This window comes from Giraffa tippelskirchi, chromosome 13 (assembly GCF_054371585.1).
Source record: "Giraffa tippelskirchi isolate mGirTip1 chromosome 13, T2T-mGirTip1v1.2.pri, whole genome shotgun sequence".
Classification (NCBI taxonomy): Eukaryota; Metazoa; Chordata; class Mammalia; order Artiodactyla; family Giraffidae; genus Giraffa; species Giraffa tippelskirchi.
The window spans coordinates 14,796,253-14,813,198 of record NC_137287.1 but is presented as its reverse complement, the minus strand read 5'-3'; the positions used below and the strand labels follow the sequence as shown (position 1 = coordinate 14,813,198).

The window sequence follows — 16,946 nt, the reverse complement described above, 5'->3', positions numbered from 1 at the left end:
GATGTGTATATGTTATGTGCAAATACTACGCCATTTTATTTATTTTTTTGGCGTACTGTATGGCTTGTTGGATCTTAGTTCCCTGACCAGAGATTGAACCCTGGCCCACAGCAGTGAAGGCATGGAGTCCTAACCACTAAACTACCAGGGAATTCTCTACGCCATTTATTATAAGGAACTTGAGAACCCTTGGATTTTGGTTTGGGAACTGGGGTGGGTCTTGGAACCAATCTCCTATGGATACCAAGGGATGACTGTAATAATACCTACCTCATACAATTGCTATAGGGATTAAATGAGTTGACAGATGTCATGTTCTTAAACAGTGCTTTGCATGTGGATAAGTACTTAGTATACATTAGGAAAAACAAAACAAAAACACAGCCTGTCCCTGTTCTTCCAGGGCTATCAAGACTGGCTTCTAGTGGTAGATAAGGCAGCTGAAGGGGTTAAGTTAGACTACAGGAAGAACTTCTAAGCACGTTTGCACAGAACCAGAAAGTCAGCTCACCCTTGCAAGCACATGCCTGGCTGCCCAGAAGATGAGGCCTGGCTTCTGTGGGCAGCAGGCACAAGCTGCCAGCCTATTTCCTGGGGGTGGGGGCTGATTGCACCCCAGGTTTTGCTGACTCCACATACTGGAGAAGGAACTAACCACCCTTCCCAGGCAGGCCCTCCACTCTCCCTCTGACTCATCTTGCAGTCCCAGAGGAGGAAAGATCGGGAGAAGCCCAACACTAAGGTCCCTGGCAGACAGATGGCTCAGATTTGGTCTATTTATTTAAGAAGTTTTATTGCTCTGAACCTTCCCTCCTTGAGCAACAGCAGGAGCTTTGGAAATCAGCCTTTGGGGACAGAAACAGAGGCACTAAGGTGGAAGAAACAGTGTGGCATGTTTGGTCCATTGTCCTGTGTGAGAGTATGGCGGGAGCAACTTGCAGACTCTTCCAAGGACCCAGACGTGGCCTTCTTGGTCAAAGGTTACCCTGACTTGGGGTGAGGGCTCAGTGGCCCTTGACCTTGCCCTGGGGTCCCTGGACCTCCTGGAAACTGAGCACCGTCAGGCCCACATTGATGGCATAAGTAGTGATGCAAACGATGCAGAAATCATAGAGCACGAAGAACAGGATCCACGCCAGGTACACAGAACCAGCTAGAGACACCAAGGAACTCAATCTCAGTAGAACAGATGCCCAGCGGCCCTGCAGGCAACCTGTAAGGCAGAAAAGGGGCAGACGTAGGCTTTGGGAACTGGCCACTACTAGAAAATGCCATGACTCCATGGTGCCACCCAGACAGCAGGGGCTATTGGGGAAATAGCCTCTAAAATGAGCAGCTTGGATAGGCCCCACCAAGACCCTGGTTCTCCTATGTGTTCAACGATCCCTGGGACCAAAATAGTGAATTTTCCTGCTGAATTCTATGTGAGATGAGACAGCAACCCTTGGATTTCCCCCAGAAAGGAGTCTTTTCTAGAAAACCAGGCTCCTGGGAAGTCTCTAAGGGCCCTCTGGTTCTGACAGTAAAGACTCCTGTAAGTTCCCACCTCCTTGGTCCTCAGTGATGCACAGTTAGTTGGCCATCAGATGTCTGGTCACCAAGACTGCAAGAGTTCAGGCTGGGCTGGCCAAGAGGGGAAGGGGGCTGTCACGAGAAGCTGAGGCCACTCACCTAACAACAACTGCAGTGTGTAGAAAATGCAACCAAATATGCTGTTGGATTGATTGAGGATGCTGTCTTTGCCCAGCACGTGTTCCACCAGCCCGAAGCCGCGGCCCCACCTGGTAGAGGGGAGGGCCTAAGTTAGGAGTGTCAACCCAGTGCCCTGAGACCTATCCTGGGAGGGTTATTTCCAAGAAGCCAGCTGGGCTGTCGTTCCCCATCTCACCCTTCCCCCAAACCCTACATGAGTCCAAGGGTCAGTGACCTCCGAGCATAGCCTTTCTTTGGCCAGGGCAGGATTCCATGTCACTGCCCCTATCCTTCCCCATCCCCAGGTCAAGCCTGGCCATGGCTCTCCCATAGGCTCTTCTTTCCATCCTAGACTTTCAATAAATCCTATGATGGTAAAGTGCATATAACCCTTTATCTTAGTTTACAGAGTCACCAGAGACTGGGAAACCAGAACAGAATCTCTCTGCCTTGGACCCCTAAATCTCCAGCGCCCCGCCACCCTCTCCCCTCTTCTGTCTCAGGCCCCCCCCCAAACTGTATCCTCAAGCATAACCAGACCTGGACACCCTGTCACCAGGCACGCCCATCCTTAAGACTATAATCAGTTCCTACACTCGACCCCATCTCCCTGTGTCCTGCCCGGTCACTGTTATTCCTTGTCATCAAGATTCAGGTGCATTCCCTCGAATAACCGCAGTCCCCAGCACTATCAGCCCTCTTAGCCCCACACTCCTACCTCGGACACACCCGCTTCTCCAGGCAACGCCCCCTTGAGCAGCCTGGACCGGCGCGTCCGCTCGCCGGGAACCCCAACCCCCGACTGATCGGGCAGCCTGGCTACCATGCACACCTGGACCCCATGCACGCTCCCACGAGCAGCGGTCCCCCAAGCCCTCTACCCGCCGTGCACCTGGAGGAGAAGACGCGCGAACAGCTGATGGCGGTGCCCACATCGCAGAGCGCGCGGTAATCCCGGTTCCGGGCGCGCGCCGCCTTCACGTGCAGCGCGTAGAGAGAGAGCACTAAGCCCGCGAGGCAGAGTGCGAGCCGCACCCACCCCGGACTCCGCCAGGTAGTAGTGCCCATGTCTTCTGGTCCCGCCCGAAGCCTCAGCCGGAAGCGAACGGGCCACGGGGCAGGGGCGGGGCCGGATTTGACCACGCCCTCTCCCGGCCCTCTGACTGAACGATTGGCCTGCTGGTCTCGCACTCCCTGATCTAATTGGTTGTTCCTATGATTTGGCAAGCGTGCTGCCGCGGTATGAAAACCGTTGAGGAAGGCTGGGACTGGAAAACCAGTTAAGGGACTTGGGTATTTATGGATCTGACGGCCTGCCAGGCATGATGGGAATTGTAGTCCGGGCGGCTGCAGTGCCTCAAGGGTAAGGGAATCTCCGGAGTTTTACAAGTTATATTAATCGAGCTAAAAATATATAGCGTTTACTCTAGTCCAAGCCCTGTTTTAACTTTGGAGAATCCTGGAACTAGAGACCAGCGGATCAGGGAATCCAGGGCATACTGCGATCTATCAAGAACCAAGCGTTCTCCCTAAAATTATCTCAGACAGTGTAGCCTCCAATCCGCCTAGCTTGCCCAGCCATTCCCTCCTGCTGCACCAGCGCCTCCTGCCGGCCGATCTCTTTGTCTCTCTCCTACATTCCCAGCTCCATCAGCGTCGCCATATCCTGGACAGTATCCTAACCTCTGTTCTATTGTGGCGCCACCTGGCGAAACCTGAGCCCAGATCAACCCAACAGTCCCTCCATTCGAAGCCTTTGATGGGCTAGCTGACCTCTCCCTTTCACACACAGCATTTGTTGACGGCCCATCTTACCTGGGATAGGCTTTCCGGGGGGCGCAGTGGTAAACAATCTGCCTGCCGATGCAGGAGGTGCAAGAGACGCGGATTCCATCCCTGGGTCGGGAAGATCCTCTGGAGTAGGAAATGGCAGCCTGTTCCAGTATCCTTACCTGGAAAATTCCATGGATAGAGGAGCCTAGCGGGCTACAGGTCTCAAAGAATTGGACACGACTGGGCGCACGCACGCACACACACACACACACACACACACACACACACCCCTCACCTATACCTCCCTTTCCTTCCATTTGCATTGAAACTTTCCCCCTATTTTAGAAGCTGCAATAAATACCTCTTTACAATCAAGTTTTTTTTTCCCAGAAGATTTTACACTCTCAGTCTTTACTTCCTTACATCCTCCTTGCTGCCCAACACAATATAAACTAGCTCCTGCCCCCAATACTCCCCTGATAACTGGTATCACCAAGAAGCTAAATTCAATGAATATTTTTCAGTTCTTATCATGCTTGACTTCCCAGCAGTATTAATCCTTCCTGGGAACCCTGTCTTCCTCTGGCTTTTGTGATATTTCACTCTTCTAAATGGCCCTACTCCCTCCCTGACTGCTGCTTCTCAGGCCCACTTCTCTTCTTCCATACAATGTGGTCAGTGGAATAATAGCTCTTAAAGATGTGTGTGTGTGTGTGTGTTGTGTGTATTAGTTGTTCAATCGTGTCTGACTCTATGTCACCCCATGGACTGTAGCTCTCCAGGCTCTTCTGTCCATGGAATTCTCCAGGCAAGAATACTGGAATGGGTTGCCATTCCCTTCTCCAGGCTCCCAAAGATGTCAGTGCCCTAATTCCTGGGACCTGTGGATGTGTTAGTTTACATGGCAAATGGGAATTAAGATTGCAGTTGGAATGAAGGCTACTAATCTGCTGATTATCCTATGGGTCCAATGTCATCACAAGGGTCCTTAAAAGTGAGAGCAGCAGAAGAGTCAGAAGGAGGTGTGACCACTGAGGAAAAGCAAAAGAGATGCAATGTTGCTGGCTTTGAATATGGAGGAAAGGGGTCATAAGCTAGGGAATGTGGGTCTCTACCAGCAGGAAAAGTTAAAGAAATGGATTCTCCCCTAGAGCCTGCAGAGAGGAAGTTTTTTTTTTTTTTTTTTGGCTTCACAACATGGCTTGCAGGATCCACCAGGGACCAAACCCCTGCTCCCGAAATGGAAGTGCAGAGTCCTAACCACTGGCAGAGTCCTAATCACTGGACCTCCAGGGACTTCCCCAGAAAGGAACTATTGCCATCCTGATTTTAGCTCAGTGAGACCCATGCCAGACTTCTGAATTCCAGGACTATAAGATAATAAGTTCATGTAGTTTTAAGCTACTGAGTTTGTGGTAATTTGTTACAGCAGCAACAGGAATCTAGTACAGAGCACTATGACTTAGGCCAGTTTCTCAGCTCTTTCCACAGTTTTCTGGCATGTTCCTATTATTCATGGCTGACTTCTTCCCAAATGAGTGATCTAAGAGGGAGTAAGGTGGAAACCACAGTATCTTTATGACTCAGCCTTGAAAGTCACACGTTGTCATTTATCTTATTGGGTCAGGTCAGCCCTGTTCAGTGTGGGAAGAGACTCCGGAGGGATATAAATACAGGGAGGTGGAACTCATTGAGGGCTTACTGCTATTCAACAAATTACCACAAAAATAATGACTGAAGAGAAAAACAACCTTTTTATTTTCTCTCAGTTTTTAGGGGTTAGGAATTCGATATGAGAATTTTGCCTGGGCAGTACTGGCTCACATAACTGCAGTCAGATGATGACTAATATTGGAGCAATGGGAGGCTGATAACTTGGTTTCTCTCTCTCTCCTTTATTTTTGTCTGTGCTGGGTCTTTATTGCTGCACGTGGGCTTTTCACTAGTTGCGGCGAATGGAGGCTACTCTCTAGTTGCAGTGTGAGGGGCTCTCATTATGGTGGCTTCTCTTGTTGCATGGGCTCTAGTCTCACAGGCTTCAGTAACTGTGATGCAAGGGCTCTATTACACAGGCTCAGTAGTTGTGGTGCACGGGCTTAGTTGCTCTGCAGCATGTGGGATCCATCTTCCTGGCCTGTGTCCCCTGAACTGGCAGGGGGATTCTTTAGCACTGAGCCACTGAAGAATTACGCCCCCTCCCCTTCGTGTAGCCTCAGGGACTCTCCGTGAATCCACGTAGCCACTCCTCCATAGGGGCTAGTTTGGGCTTCCTCACAGCATGGCAGACTCCAGGCCACAGCAACCAGTTTCTAAAACTGTCTTCCATGATTTCCACCTCCTGGTATACATACCATTGTGTAATTTCTTCCCACCCTAAATAGGGCTGACCTGGCCCAATGGGATAATGCAGATATGATGGTTTATGACTCTGGAGGCCGTCATTAGGATACTGTGGCTTCCATCTTGCTCCCTCTTAGGTCACTGACTCTGGGTGAAGTCAGCTGCCATGTTATGAGGACACCGAAACAGCCCGAGGGAGGGGTCCGCTTCGTGAGAAACTGAAACTTCCTAGTAACACCCAGCACTGACTTGCCAGGCATGTGAGAGAGCCACCCTGAAGTGGATTCTCCAGCATTAGTCAAGACTTCGCGTGACTGTAGTTTCAGGCAACATTTTTTTTTTTATGGCCATACCATGCAGCTTTTGGGGTCTTAGTACCCTGACCAGGGATTGAAACTAAGTCCTTGCCAGTGAAAGCACGGTGTCCTAACCACCAGACCACTGGGCAATGTCTTGACCACAACTGCATAAGCAACCCTGAACCAGAACCACCTAGCTCAGCTGCTTCTAGATTCCTGACCCAAAGAAACTGTGTGAGATAATAAATATTTATTGTTTTGAACTGCTATATTGTGAGGGTAATTTGTCACACAACAGATAATTAATACAGGGCAATCAGGGACTCCTGCGGTAGTCCAATGGTTAGGACTCTGTGCTTCCAATGCAGGGGGCATGGGTTCGATCCCTGGTTGGGGAACTAAGGTCCTACATGGCCAAAATAATAACTACAAAAAAAATAATTAAAAAATACAGGGCAATCAGATTTGTTTATGTGACGACTCAGCTCTCCAGTAAAAGTTCTCCAGGGAATCAAGTAGAAGCTGTATCATCTTTTATGATCTAGCTTCATACATCATCATTTAGTATCCCTTCCACTGCAATCACAAATCTGCTTAGAACCAATGGGAAGGAAATCAGAACTTCACCTCTTGATAGGAGACGTGTCAAAATCATAAACTAAGAAGTTCAGGGGCTTTCCTGGTGATGGAGTAGATGGGAATCCACCTGCCAATGCCAGGGACACAGGTTTGATCCCTGGTCTGGGAAGATTCCACATACCATGGAGCAACTAAGCCCAGGCACCACAACTACTGAGCCTGAGCTCTAGAACCCACGTGCTGCAACTACTGAAGCCCATACACCCTAGAACCCGTACTCTGCAACAAGAGAAGCCACAGCAATGAGAAGCCAGAACACCAAAACAAAGAGTAGCCCCCGCTCACCTCAACTGGAGAAAGCCCGTGAGGCAGCGAAGACCCAGTGCAGCCATGAATAAGTATATAATTAATTAATTTTTTAAAAAGAGAAGTTCACGTGGGCGTGTGGGGTGCAGCATCTGTGGGAAATACAAACTGCCACACGAGACAACTTTTTTTCCACTCATGTCTTCTCTTACTCCATACAGATTACAGCTTCTGAGCTCTGTCTGAGCCCAGATCTTGCTCCTGGGCTCCAAAGCCCAAGTAGAAACACTTCTAGGACCTCACCATCTGGATATTCTCACAGGTCGATCAGATGCAATGCAACACACTCAAAGCTGAGCTCCTATGTTACTCAGCTATAAAAAGAAATGATGTTGGTTCATTTGTGGAGACATGGATGGGTCTAGAGACTGTCTTACAGAGTGAAGTAAGTCAGAAAGAGTAAAACATATCATTCATTAACGCATATGTGTGGAAACTAGAAAATGGTATAGATGATGTTATTTGCAAAACAGATATAGTGGTTTAGAGTTTAAGAATCTGCCTTCCGAGGTAGGGGACCCAAGTTGATCCCTAGGCAGGGAACTAAGATTCCACATGCCGTGGGGCAACTAACCCGTAATGCCTCAACTAGAGAGCCTGAACCCTGCAACAGAAGTCAGTGTAACAAAAAGCCCATGTGCCATCACGAAGACTTAGCACAGCTCAAAAAACTCCAACAACCCCTGCCCCCAACACACACACACAAAACAGAAATAGAGACAAAGATATAGAGAATCAACATATGAACACCAACAGGGGAAAGGGAGTGTGGTGGGATGAATTGGGACTTGGGGACTGACTATATACACTACTGATGAAAAAGTGAAAGTTAGTTGCACAGTCGTGTCTGACTCTTTTCGATCCCACGGACTGTAGCCTGCCCAGCTCCTCTGTCCATGGAATTCTCCAGGCAAGAATACTGGAGTGGGTTGCCATTTCCTTCTCCAGGGGGATCGTCCCTATCCATAGATCGAACCCAGGTCTCCTGCATTGCAGGTAGGTTTTTTACCAACTGAGTTACAAGGGAAGCCCCACACTACTGATACTGTGTATAAAATAGAGCCCCGGGTGGCTCAGTGGTAAAGAATCCACCTACAATGCAGGAGACATGGGAGATCCGAGTTTGATCCCTGGGTTGGGAAGATCTGCTGGAGGAAGAAATGGCAACCCACTCCAGTATTCTTGCCTGGGAAATCCCACAGACAGATGACTGATGGGCTGCAGTCCATGGGGTCACAAAGAGTTGGACACGACTGAGCACTCGTGTGCATAACATAGTTAATTAATGAGAACCTACTGTATAGCTCAGGGAATTCTATTCAGTGCTCTATGGTGACCTAAATGGGAAGGAAATCCCCAAAAGAGGAGATGTATGCATACATATAGCTGATTTACTTTGCTATATAGTAGAAACTAACAACATTGTAAAGCAATTATACTCCAATAAAAATTAGTTTAAAAAGATAAATAAAATCTGAATGGTTTACAAAAAACAAACTGAGCTCTTTACCTTCTCCAAATCTGGCTCTTCTCTGGGGTTTCCCATTTTAACCATGTCCCCCCCAATCCCCCCAAACCACTCCTCCTGGACTTCTCTCTCACTCCCGGGAATTTATGCAGACCACTACCTTGACCCAAACCATCATCAGCTCCTACCTAGATAAATGTAGTAGCCTCCTCTCTGGTCTCTCAGATATATTTGTCCCTCACCCCAACATACATTCTCCATACAACAATCAAAGTGATCCTTTAAAAATAAAAAATAAAAAAATAAAGATGTAGCTTTGTCACTCTGCCTTTCAACAGCTCAGAGAAGAAAGCCCAATATTTCTTTCATTGATTTAACAAATGTTTATTGAGCACCTGTTACGTGCCAGAGACTGTGTTAGGAGCACAAGATAAATCAGTATAGCAGACAAATATTCATACATTGGTCTTACATTTTAGGGAAAAAAACTAGTAATTAATATAAGAAATTCATATAATATGTTGTTGGTGATAAATGCTATGGATGAAATAAAAAGTAAAGCAGAAGAAATTCCCAGGCAGTCCAGTTGTTAGAACATTTTTCACTGAAGGGGGTCAGGGTTCAGTTCCTGGTCCCAGAACTAAGAGCCCCAAAGCTTTGAAGTCCGGCCAAATAAATAAATAACTGAGTAAAGCAGTGTGAGGGGAATGGCTGCTACTGCTGCTAAGTTGCTCAGTTGTGTCTGACTCTGTGGGACCCTATAGATTGTAGCCCACAAGGCTCCTCTGTCCACGGGATTTTCCAGGAAAGAATACTGGAGTGGGTTGTCATTTCTTTCTCCAGGGGATCTTCCCGACCCAGGGATCGAACCCACATCTCTTAGGTCTCTTGCATTGGCAGGCAGGCTCTTTACCACTAGCCCCACCCGGGAAGCCATACTAACCAGAGGGGATTGGGGGCAATTGCAATTTTAAATCGGATTATCAAGTTGGGCTTCGTTCAACTGACATTTGGGCAAAAGCTTAGAGGAGGTGAGGGAGTAAGCTATGTGGAGGGGAAGGGTGTTCTAAACAGAGGGAACAGCTCATGAGAGGTGGAATGTGCCTAAATATGTTTAGGGGAAAATAGGTGGGCCAGTGTAATGGGAGGTGAGGACAGAGAGGAAGGAGGGGACAAGCCATTTAATCTCTTTTTAAAAAAATTATTTGGCTGCACCGGGTCTTAGTTGGGGCACGGTGGAATCTTCCTTGCTGGCATGCGGGATCCCTTTCCCTGACCAGGGACTGTACCTGGGCCCCATGCATCTGGAGCAAGTAGTCTTTACCACTAACCATCAGGGAAATCTCCCGTTTAACCTTTCTGGGCCTCTACCCCGTCCTCTGAAAAATGAAGATATTAATAGTATCTACCTCAGAGGTACTGTTATGAAGATGAAACAAACACATGTCAATCTCTTAAACAAGAACCTGACCGGCCGTGGCACTCATGGGGGTGCATGTCCAACCTCCACCGCCGGGAGGCAGCAGCGAGTCCCGGCCGGGCTCTGGGCCAGCGTGCAGGGTCAAACTAGGTGAGGTGAGGCCCTTCCCGGATGTCTGCACTCTGTGACACCAGCGTCTCCGGCATTCCCAGCCACGCCGCGGCCACGTGAAAGCAGAGTTCTGGCACACTGCAAGCACTTCTTTGCCTCTATGGGAGCAGTCTCCCACCGGGAGCACCCTCCCCTCTCCCTTCTTCTGCTGGCTCAAGCAATGCCTGCCTCCAGCCAGCCTCCTCCGGCTTCACTCCAGGATAGCTCCAGGATGCGGGAAAAGAGAGTGGGAATGGTGTGGGGATGAGGGGCAAAGAGGAAATCCAGAGACTCAGGGAGCCCCTTCCTCATGATCTGTGCAGACTTTCCAGCCAATTCCTGAGGCAGGCCAGGTGGTGGTAAAGGGTCCAGCTTTCATTGCAGAGGGCCCAGGTTTAATCCCTGGTCCTGGAACCAAGATTCCTCAAGCCGCAGGTCCCAGCCAAAAAAAAAAAAGATAGCTTCAAAGACATCTCTGCTTTACTTGCTTCTTTAAATTTTTAAAATATTTAGAATCCAGTCCAAGTACACACAAACACACTGAAAAGTCTCGCTCCCATCATCTCCTGCTTGGAAAAAAATTGTCTTTTCACTAGTCTCTCCGCATTTGGTCTCACTTATCCTCATCACTGTGGCCAAAGAGTTCTAAGGCGCAGATCTATTCCGTTAAAATCCCTCAATGACTTCTTACTACCTCAAGACAAGTACAGGTCTGGTCACCTCATTCAGCCCCTCTCCTCCCAGACTCCACATGGCTCCAGGCTCTTCTCTGTCATGATATGCCCTTCCCATTCCAGCTCCCAGGTGTGGCTGGGTCCTACTCACACTGCACGTGTATCAATTGTCTATCTTTTGTCCATCAATTGTCTATCTTCCTCTACCGGGCCGAGAAGGGTCTATTAATTTAAGACCAAATCTCCTCTCCTAGCACAGAAATGTCACCTAATCAGTGTTTGTTGCTGATATTAATTAGTAATAATATAAATAATACCTAATACAGTGTTAATTCCATGCCCAACACTATTCTAGGCACTTTACATGTATAAATTCATGTAACCACACAACCCCAAGGTTGATACAACCTCATTTTACCAACGGAGAAGGCAATGGCAACCCACTCCAGTACTCTTGCATGGAAAATCCCATGGACGGAGGAGCCTGGTACGCTGCAGTCCATGGGGTCGCACAGAGTTGGACACGACTGACGTGACTTAGCAGCAGCAGCATTTTACCAAGACAGGAATTGAAGTATTGAGTAGTTTAAGTAACTTGCCCCAGATAGTGAGTGACTGAGCTGGGTTTTGAACCAGGCACTCTGGTTTTCCACAAATGAGTCAAGACCTTGAGGAGAAGGACCGGACCTCAGAGGGGAAATCCAGATAGCGTTTGGTCTGTGCACGTTGCATCTCAGGGTCTTCTCGCCCTGTCCCATTTCTTTCCCGAGGGCCCGCTTCCCAGAGAGACCAGGTAACTCTGGGCTTATTTGGGGGGCCTAGGAGCAGGGACATAACGGCTATGGGCTGGCGCGTGGGTGCGACTCCTCTGCTCCAAACTACAACTCCCAGGAGGCACCGGGCGCCCATAGCCCACGCGACGTCACGGCGGCAGAGGGCGCAGGCGGCTAGGCTCGCCCGGCCCCGTCGACTGTTGGGCTGTTCCGGTCGGACCCCGGCCCTGGCTCTCGCCCAGCGGTAAGGGGAGCGGCCCGCGCAGACCTTGCCCGCTAAGGCTTCGCATCACGCGACCGCAGCCTCCGCCTTTGCTCTGGATCGTTGGAGCGCGCGTGGAGGGCGGGGGTTGGGGGGGCCGGCATCTACCATATGGGGGAGATCCGGGCCGAACCAAGTGACCCTGCGGAGGGAGGGACCCAAACGGGGACTCCCGAGCCGCTGCTTCCACGCAGCCGACCCTCGGGTGCACAATTCTTTGTGCCACACGTATGCAGGCCAGACCTCGGCCGGAGTCTGAAGGCGCCGGATTAGGGGTCAGCCCCGCCCCCTGAACGAGGGTGCAGCGGATCCGAGAGATCAGGGGCAAGGTTTTCGGGCTGGACTGGTCTAAGGATCCCCTCCCCTCCAGGCTACCAGATAGAGCCTTAGATTGGAGAATAGTAACTCCAGAAAGCAAGGTGATCCAGGCTCTCCCTGTGTGTGTGTTTGGGGAGGTGGTTGAAGGGGTTGGGCAGAGATGGTCAAATCCGATTATACCTGTGCTCACGTAGAGAGATGACACCTCTGGATTCAGATCCGTACAACTCCCTCTTTCCCCGCCTTGGTAGATGGGAGCTGCTCCCCGGAGGCTGAGCTGGTCAGCATCCTCAACCGGCGCTCATCCCTGAAGTCAGAGAAGAGCCCCTGCCCACCCACACCCTTCTTGCCCAGTTTTGGGGTCGCCTCCGTCTATCGGATCCTCAGCCCTAAGTGGCCACCCAGGCCAGTTCAAAGGAACAGAACGATGATACTGGCTTCAGTGCTGGGGAGCGGACCCCGGGGCAGGCCACCCCTCCGGCCTCTCTTGGGGCCGGCACTCTCACTCAGGGCCCGCTCCACATCAGCCACCGATACCCACCACGTGGAGATGGCACGGGAGCGCTCTAAGACCGTCACCTCCTTTTACAACCAGTCAGCCATCGACGTGGCAGCGGAGAAGGTGTGCAGCTAGGGCGGTGAGGCCTGGGTCTGGAGCTGGAGTGGGGGTCCAGGGAAGGGGTGAAGCTAATATGGCAGGGGGCAGGGTGTTGGAGATACTATGCTCAAAGGCCCTCTGCCCCTCCAGCCCTCAGTCCGTCTCACTCCAACCATGATGCTCTATTCAGGCCGCTCTCAGGATGGCAGTCACCTTCTGGTAAGATTCCTGCCTCTTGTTTTGCTCTTGGGCCCTGGAGCTCTGACCCAGCCCCCCAGCCCCTGGCCTTAACTTCCCTCTTCTCTTTCTTCTAGAAAAGTGCCCGCTACTTGCAGCAGGAGTTGCCAGTGAGGATCGCTCACCGCATCAAGGGCTTCCGCAGCCTTCCTTTCATCATTGGCTGCAACCCCACCATACTGCACGTGGTAAGGTGGCCTTAAGGGGGCGTAGAGAGGACATTAAATCAGTGTGCCCACTACCCATGGGGCAGATGGGGAGCGGGAACCAGAGTGGTAGAGACCTACCTGCCTAAAGGTTTCTGAGTCCTAGAGGACTCGGCCCAAGCTTTCATGGAGACTTGAAAGACCATGATGGGGTTGGAACCCAATGAACTGGGGTGGATGGCAGTCCCCATAGGTGGTCACAGCTGACTGTTCTCTACCTGTGCCCAGAGCATCCTTGTGAATTCCCACACCTCTTCCTTGCAGCACGAGCTGTACATCCGTGCCTTCCAGAAGCTGACAGACTTCCCTCCGGTGAGGGCTGGGCCAGGGCAGGGTGACGGGCTGAGAGGTCAAGGCTGGACCATCCACGCTCACGACTCTGTGGCTTGCAGATCAAGGACCAGGCGGATGAGGCCCGATACTGCCAACTGGTGCGACAGCTTTTGGATGACCACAAGGATGTGGTAACCCTCTTAGCAGAAGGCCTGCGTGAGAGCCGGAAGCACATAGAGGTCAGGGCAGCGCAATGGGGGCCCAGACCTGGTGGGAGGCCTGGGAAAGGCACAGGGATTCTGAGGTCCTCCTCTTTATAGGATGAGAAGCTCGTCCGCTACTTCTTAGACAAGACGTTGACTTCAAGGCTTGGGATCCGTATGTTGGCCACTCACCATCTGGCACTACATGAGGACAAGGTGGGGCGCCGGGACCTGAGAATGTCAAGTGGACCAGAGGGAACTGAGCCAGGAGCCCCCTTGGACTGGGGACCTGGTCTGCGGGCCTGGGGAGAGCCCTGGGGCTGCTTCTGTAGTCTAGAGTTTACAAACTTTTGTTGCCCAAGGTGTGGGTAGAGGTGATCTCTGGTCCTGACCTTCTTTCTCCTACCAGCCCGACTTTGTTGGCATCATCTGCACTCGCCTGTCACCGAAGAAGATTATTGAAAAGTGGGTGGACTTTGCCAGGTGAGGCTAGAACGGTTAAGGAAGTGGACATCATCTGGCAGGGAAGGTCTGGGTCTGAGCACTTGTCCAGGATGTGGTCCAGGGCAGGATTTTTCAACTGTGGTACTGTTCATGTTTTGGGCCAGATCATTCTTTTCTGTAAGGGACTGGCCTGTGCTTGTTAGGATGTTCAGAAGGATCCCTGGCATCTACTCACTTGATGCCAGTAATACTCCCCAGTTGTGGCAAACAAAAGTGTTGCTAGGGATTGCAAAATGTCTTTGGGAGGGTGGCGAGAGAATCAGCTCCAGTTGAGACCCACTGGTTGGAGTCTGAACCCTTGCTCCTATCCACAGACGCCTGTGTGAGCACAAGTATGGCAATGCACCCCGAGTCCGCATCAACGGACACGTGGCTGCCCGTTTCCCCTTCATCCCAATGCCACTGGACTACATCCTACCTGAGCTGCTCAAGAACGCCATGAGGTGGGCCACTGGATGTATTAGAAGGGGGCAGACGGGAACTGAGGTGAGGCGGGGACACCATCACCTACTGATATTTGGCCCCTTGCACAGAGCCACAATGGAGAGTCACCTCGACACTCCCTACAATGTCCCAGATGTCGTCATCACCATTGCCAACAATGATATCGATCTCGTCATCAGGTTTGCCCTGGGTGCGAGTTGGGTGGTATGGATGCGGGTTTCTGGGCATCATCATCATCATCTGGGGTTTACTGTTCCTGATCTGCTGAATGACCTCAAGCTTAGTGAGACTTAGTGTTTCAGGACAATCTCCGGTCCTGAGATTGCCATGAGCTGGACATGAGTGGATCTGGGGCCAGCTGCAGGCCCCAGGGGCCTGTCTTTGTCAGAAACTGAGGGGCCCAGAGCAGGGAGAGTCAGAAATATGGTGCTGGGCGGAGAATAAATGTCAAGTCCTGTGAGAAGGTTTAAGCAGTCAGTGGCAGAAGTGAGGGTGGAGAAAAGTAGCTTACAAAAAGCAAAGCCCAAGAGTCCAGGTGACCACATTCCACGTTTGGGTAGGTGGAAGGGACAGGAAGGCCGACTTAGCACTTACCGTCTGCTCGGGAGGTAGTGAACCCCCACCAAAGCTGAGCCAAACCCCCGTTACCATCATCCTGCCAGGATTTCAGACCGGGGCGGGGGAATTGCTCACAAAGACCTGGATCGGGTGATGGACTACCACTTCACTACAGCTGAGGCCAGCACCCAGGACCCCCGGATCAGCCCCCTCTTCGGCCACCTGGACATGCACAGTGGTGGCCAGTCGGGACCCATGCACGGGTGAGGCCCCATCTGGCCGGAATGGAGGGGTGGGGGGTGCCCAGGAGACTCAAGCCTCTGAAGCCCATGTCCTGTCCCCCTGCCCACCCCCAGCTTTGGCTTCGGGCTGCCCACGTCGCGGGCCTACGCAGAGTACCTCGGTGGTTCCCTTCGGCTGCAGTCACTGCAGGGCATCGGCACAGATGTCTACCTGCGGCTCCGTCACATCGATGGCCGGGAAGAAAGCTTCCGCATCTGACCTCGCAGCCCTAGGCCGGCTGGCCTGCCCAGGCTGGGCCACACTCCCTGCCAGGACCTCCCGGGCCCAGCAGGGTACCACCCTGCTCCACACTGCTGCATCTTGGGTCTTAGGGCCCCAAACAGGTGGACTTACATGGAGCCAGGCACCGGCCCTCTTCCATAGGGTCCACTGCTTCCCTGCCTCTAGGCCTTAGAGGGGAGGAAGTGGGGACCCTCGAGGTCTCCCGCACCAGCTCCATCATTCTCATTCCTGGGGAACCCCACTTTGACCTGCTGTTTGTTATTAAAGTTCACATTTTGAATGCCCTCTCAGGCCCCATGTGTGGGGAGGGCAGATGAGCCTTTGTTTCTGCCCTCTTTCAGGTTCCCTGGACCCTGGGTTTAACTAGTTCATGTCCTGGTCTCTTAACCATCCTCACTGCCTGGCAGACCAGGAACAGAATTGGCCCTGAGTCTCCTGCACAGTAAATTTAACCGGAGTGGGGATGAGTCGGGCAGTTTGTGCAAAGACCTCTCATTCATTTCATTTCCCAAATGTTTCTGCCTCCCAGACAATATGGAAGGCCCAGGTTGGCCCAGCTTCAGGCCTCAGTTCCGATTCTTCTCAGCAGTCACAGGTTATAGAGGTGATGGTGACCCGACTGGGCACTCTTCTGAGCCACCTGATTCCTAAACCTCAGTAAGGAAGGTTAAAAATACTGTCTGCCAGCTGTGCCTGCTATTGCCATGTAAAAGAACACACAGGATTGTGCCCTGGCAGGCTCCAGAGAACAGTGGGGCCCAGGTAGGGAGGGCAAAGGGCTCCAGGGAGCAGGTGGTGGTAACACCCCGCCCACCCATCTTGCCAGGAAGGAAGAAGGTCTAAAGCCTGCTTGGTGGGACTGGTGATGGAAGTGGGGGACTGAGGGGAGACAGGAATTGTGTCTGGTGGTGGGAAACCCTAGTGATTTGCCAGGCTGAAAATCTTGCTGCTGCAGTGCTGGGGGGAGGAGGAGGGAGAGGCTGGAAAAGCAGGTGGTAGTCAGGGTGAAAGACCTTGAAATTACAGCCCAAGAAGTGTGGGTTTTATCGTGGAGGTAGCAGGGATCCATGGAAGGGTTTGAAGCTAGGAAGGGAGGTTGGATTCCCTAGAGTGAGTCATTCAGTCGTGTCCAACTCTTTGCAACCTCATGGACTATACAGTCCGTGGAATTCTCCAGGCCAGAATACTGGAGTGGGTAGCCTTTCCCTTCTCCAGGGGATCTTTCCAACCCAGGGATTGAACCCATGTCTCCCGCATTGCAGGTGGATTCTTTACCAGCTGAGC

At 51.4% G+C, this 16,946-nt stretch overlaps 2 protein-coding genes across 7 annotated transcripts; one reads left to right on the top strand and one right to left on the bottom strand.

Annotated features, from left to right (window-relative positions):
* Window positions 1-774: 774 nt before the first annotated feature.
* Window positions 775-2,792, bottom strand: VKORC1 (vitamin K epoxide reductase complex subunit 1). 2 transcript variants are annotated; one of them, XM_081558235.1, is made up of 3 exons: window positions 2,585-2,792; window positions 1,672-1,781; window positions 775-1,213 (listed from the first exon to the last, which is right to left on the bottom strand). In XM_081558235.1, exons 1-3 carry the CDS (start codon window positions 2,758-2,760, stop codon window positions 1,005-1,007), a joined length of 495 nt encoding a protein of 164 aa, XP_081414361.1. In that variant the 5' UTR covers window positions 2,761-2,792; the 3' UTR covers window positions 775-1,004. The 2 variants fall into 2 exon arrangements, with proteins under 2 accessions (XP_081414361.1, XP_081414362.1); XM_081558236.1 differs by lacking the exon at window positions 1,672-1,781.
* A 117-nt stretch (window positions 2,793-2,909) lies between these two features.
* Window positions 2,910-15,946, top strand: BCKDK (branched chain keto acid dehydrogenase kinase). Of its 5 annotated transcripts, none has more exons than XM_081558224.1 (13): window positions 11,694-11,778; window positions 12,167-12,215; window positions 12,366-12,736; window positions 12,863-12,931; window positions 13,027-13,137; window positions 13,420-13,467; window positions 13,548-13,667; window positions 13,749-13,847; window positions 14,041-14,114; window positions 14,450-14,578; window positions 14,669-14,758; window positions 15,242-15,400; window positions 15,494-15,946. In XM_081558224.1, exons 3-13 carry the CDS (start codon window positions 12,542-12,544, stop codon window positions 15,636-15,638), a joined length of 1,239 nt encoding a protein of 412 aa, XP_081414350.1. In that variant the 5' UTR covers window positions 11,694-11,778; window positions 12,167-12,215; window positions 12,366-12,541; the 3' UTR covers window positions 15,639-15,946. The 5 variants fall into 5 exon arrangements, with proteins under 5 accessions (XP_081414347.1, XP_081414350.1, XP_081414346.1 ...); XM_081558220.1 differs by having other exon boundaries at window positions 12,033-12,215; XM_081558221.1 differs by lacking the exons at window positions 11,694-11,778; window positions 12,167-12,215 and adding an exon at window positions 2,910-3,055.
* Window positions 15,947-16,946: the final 1,000 nt, after the last annotated feature.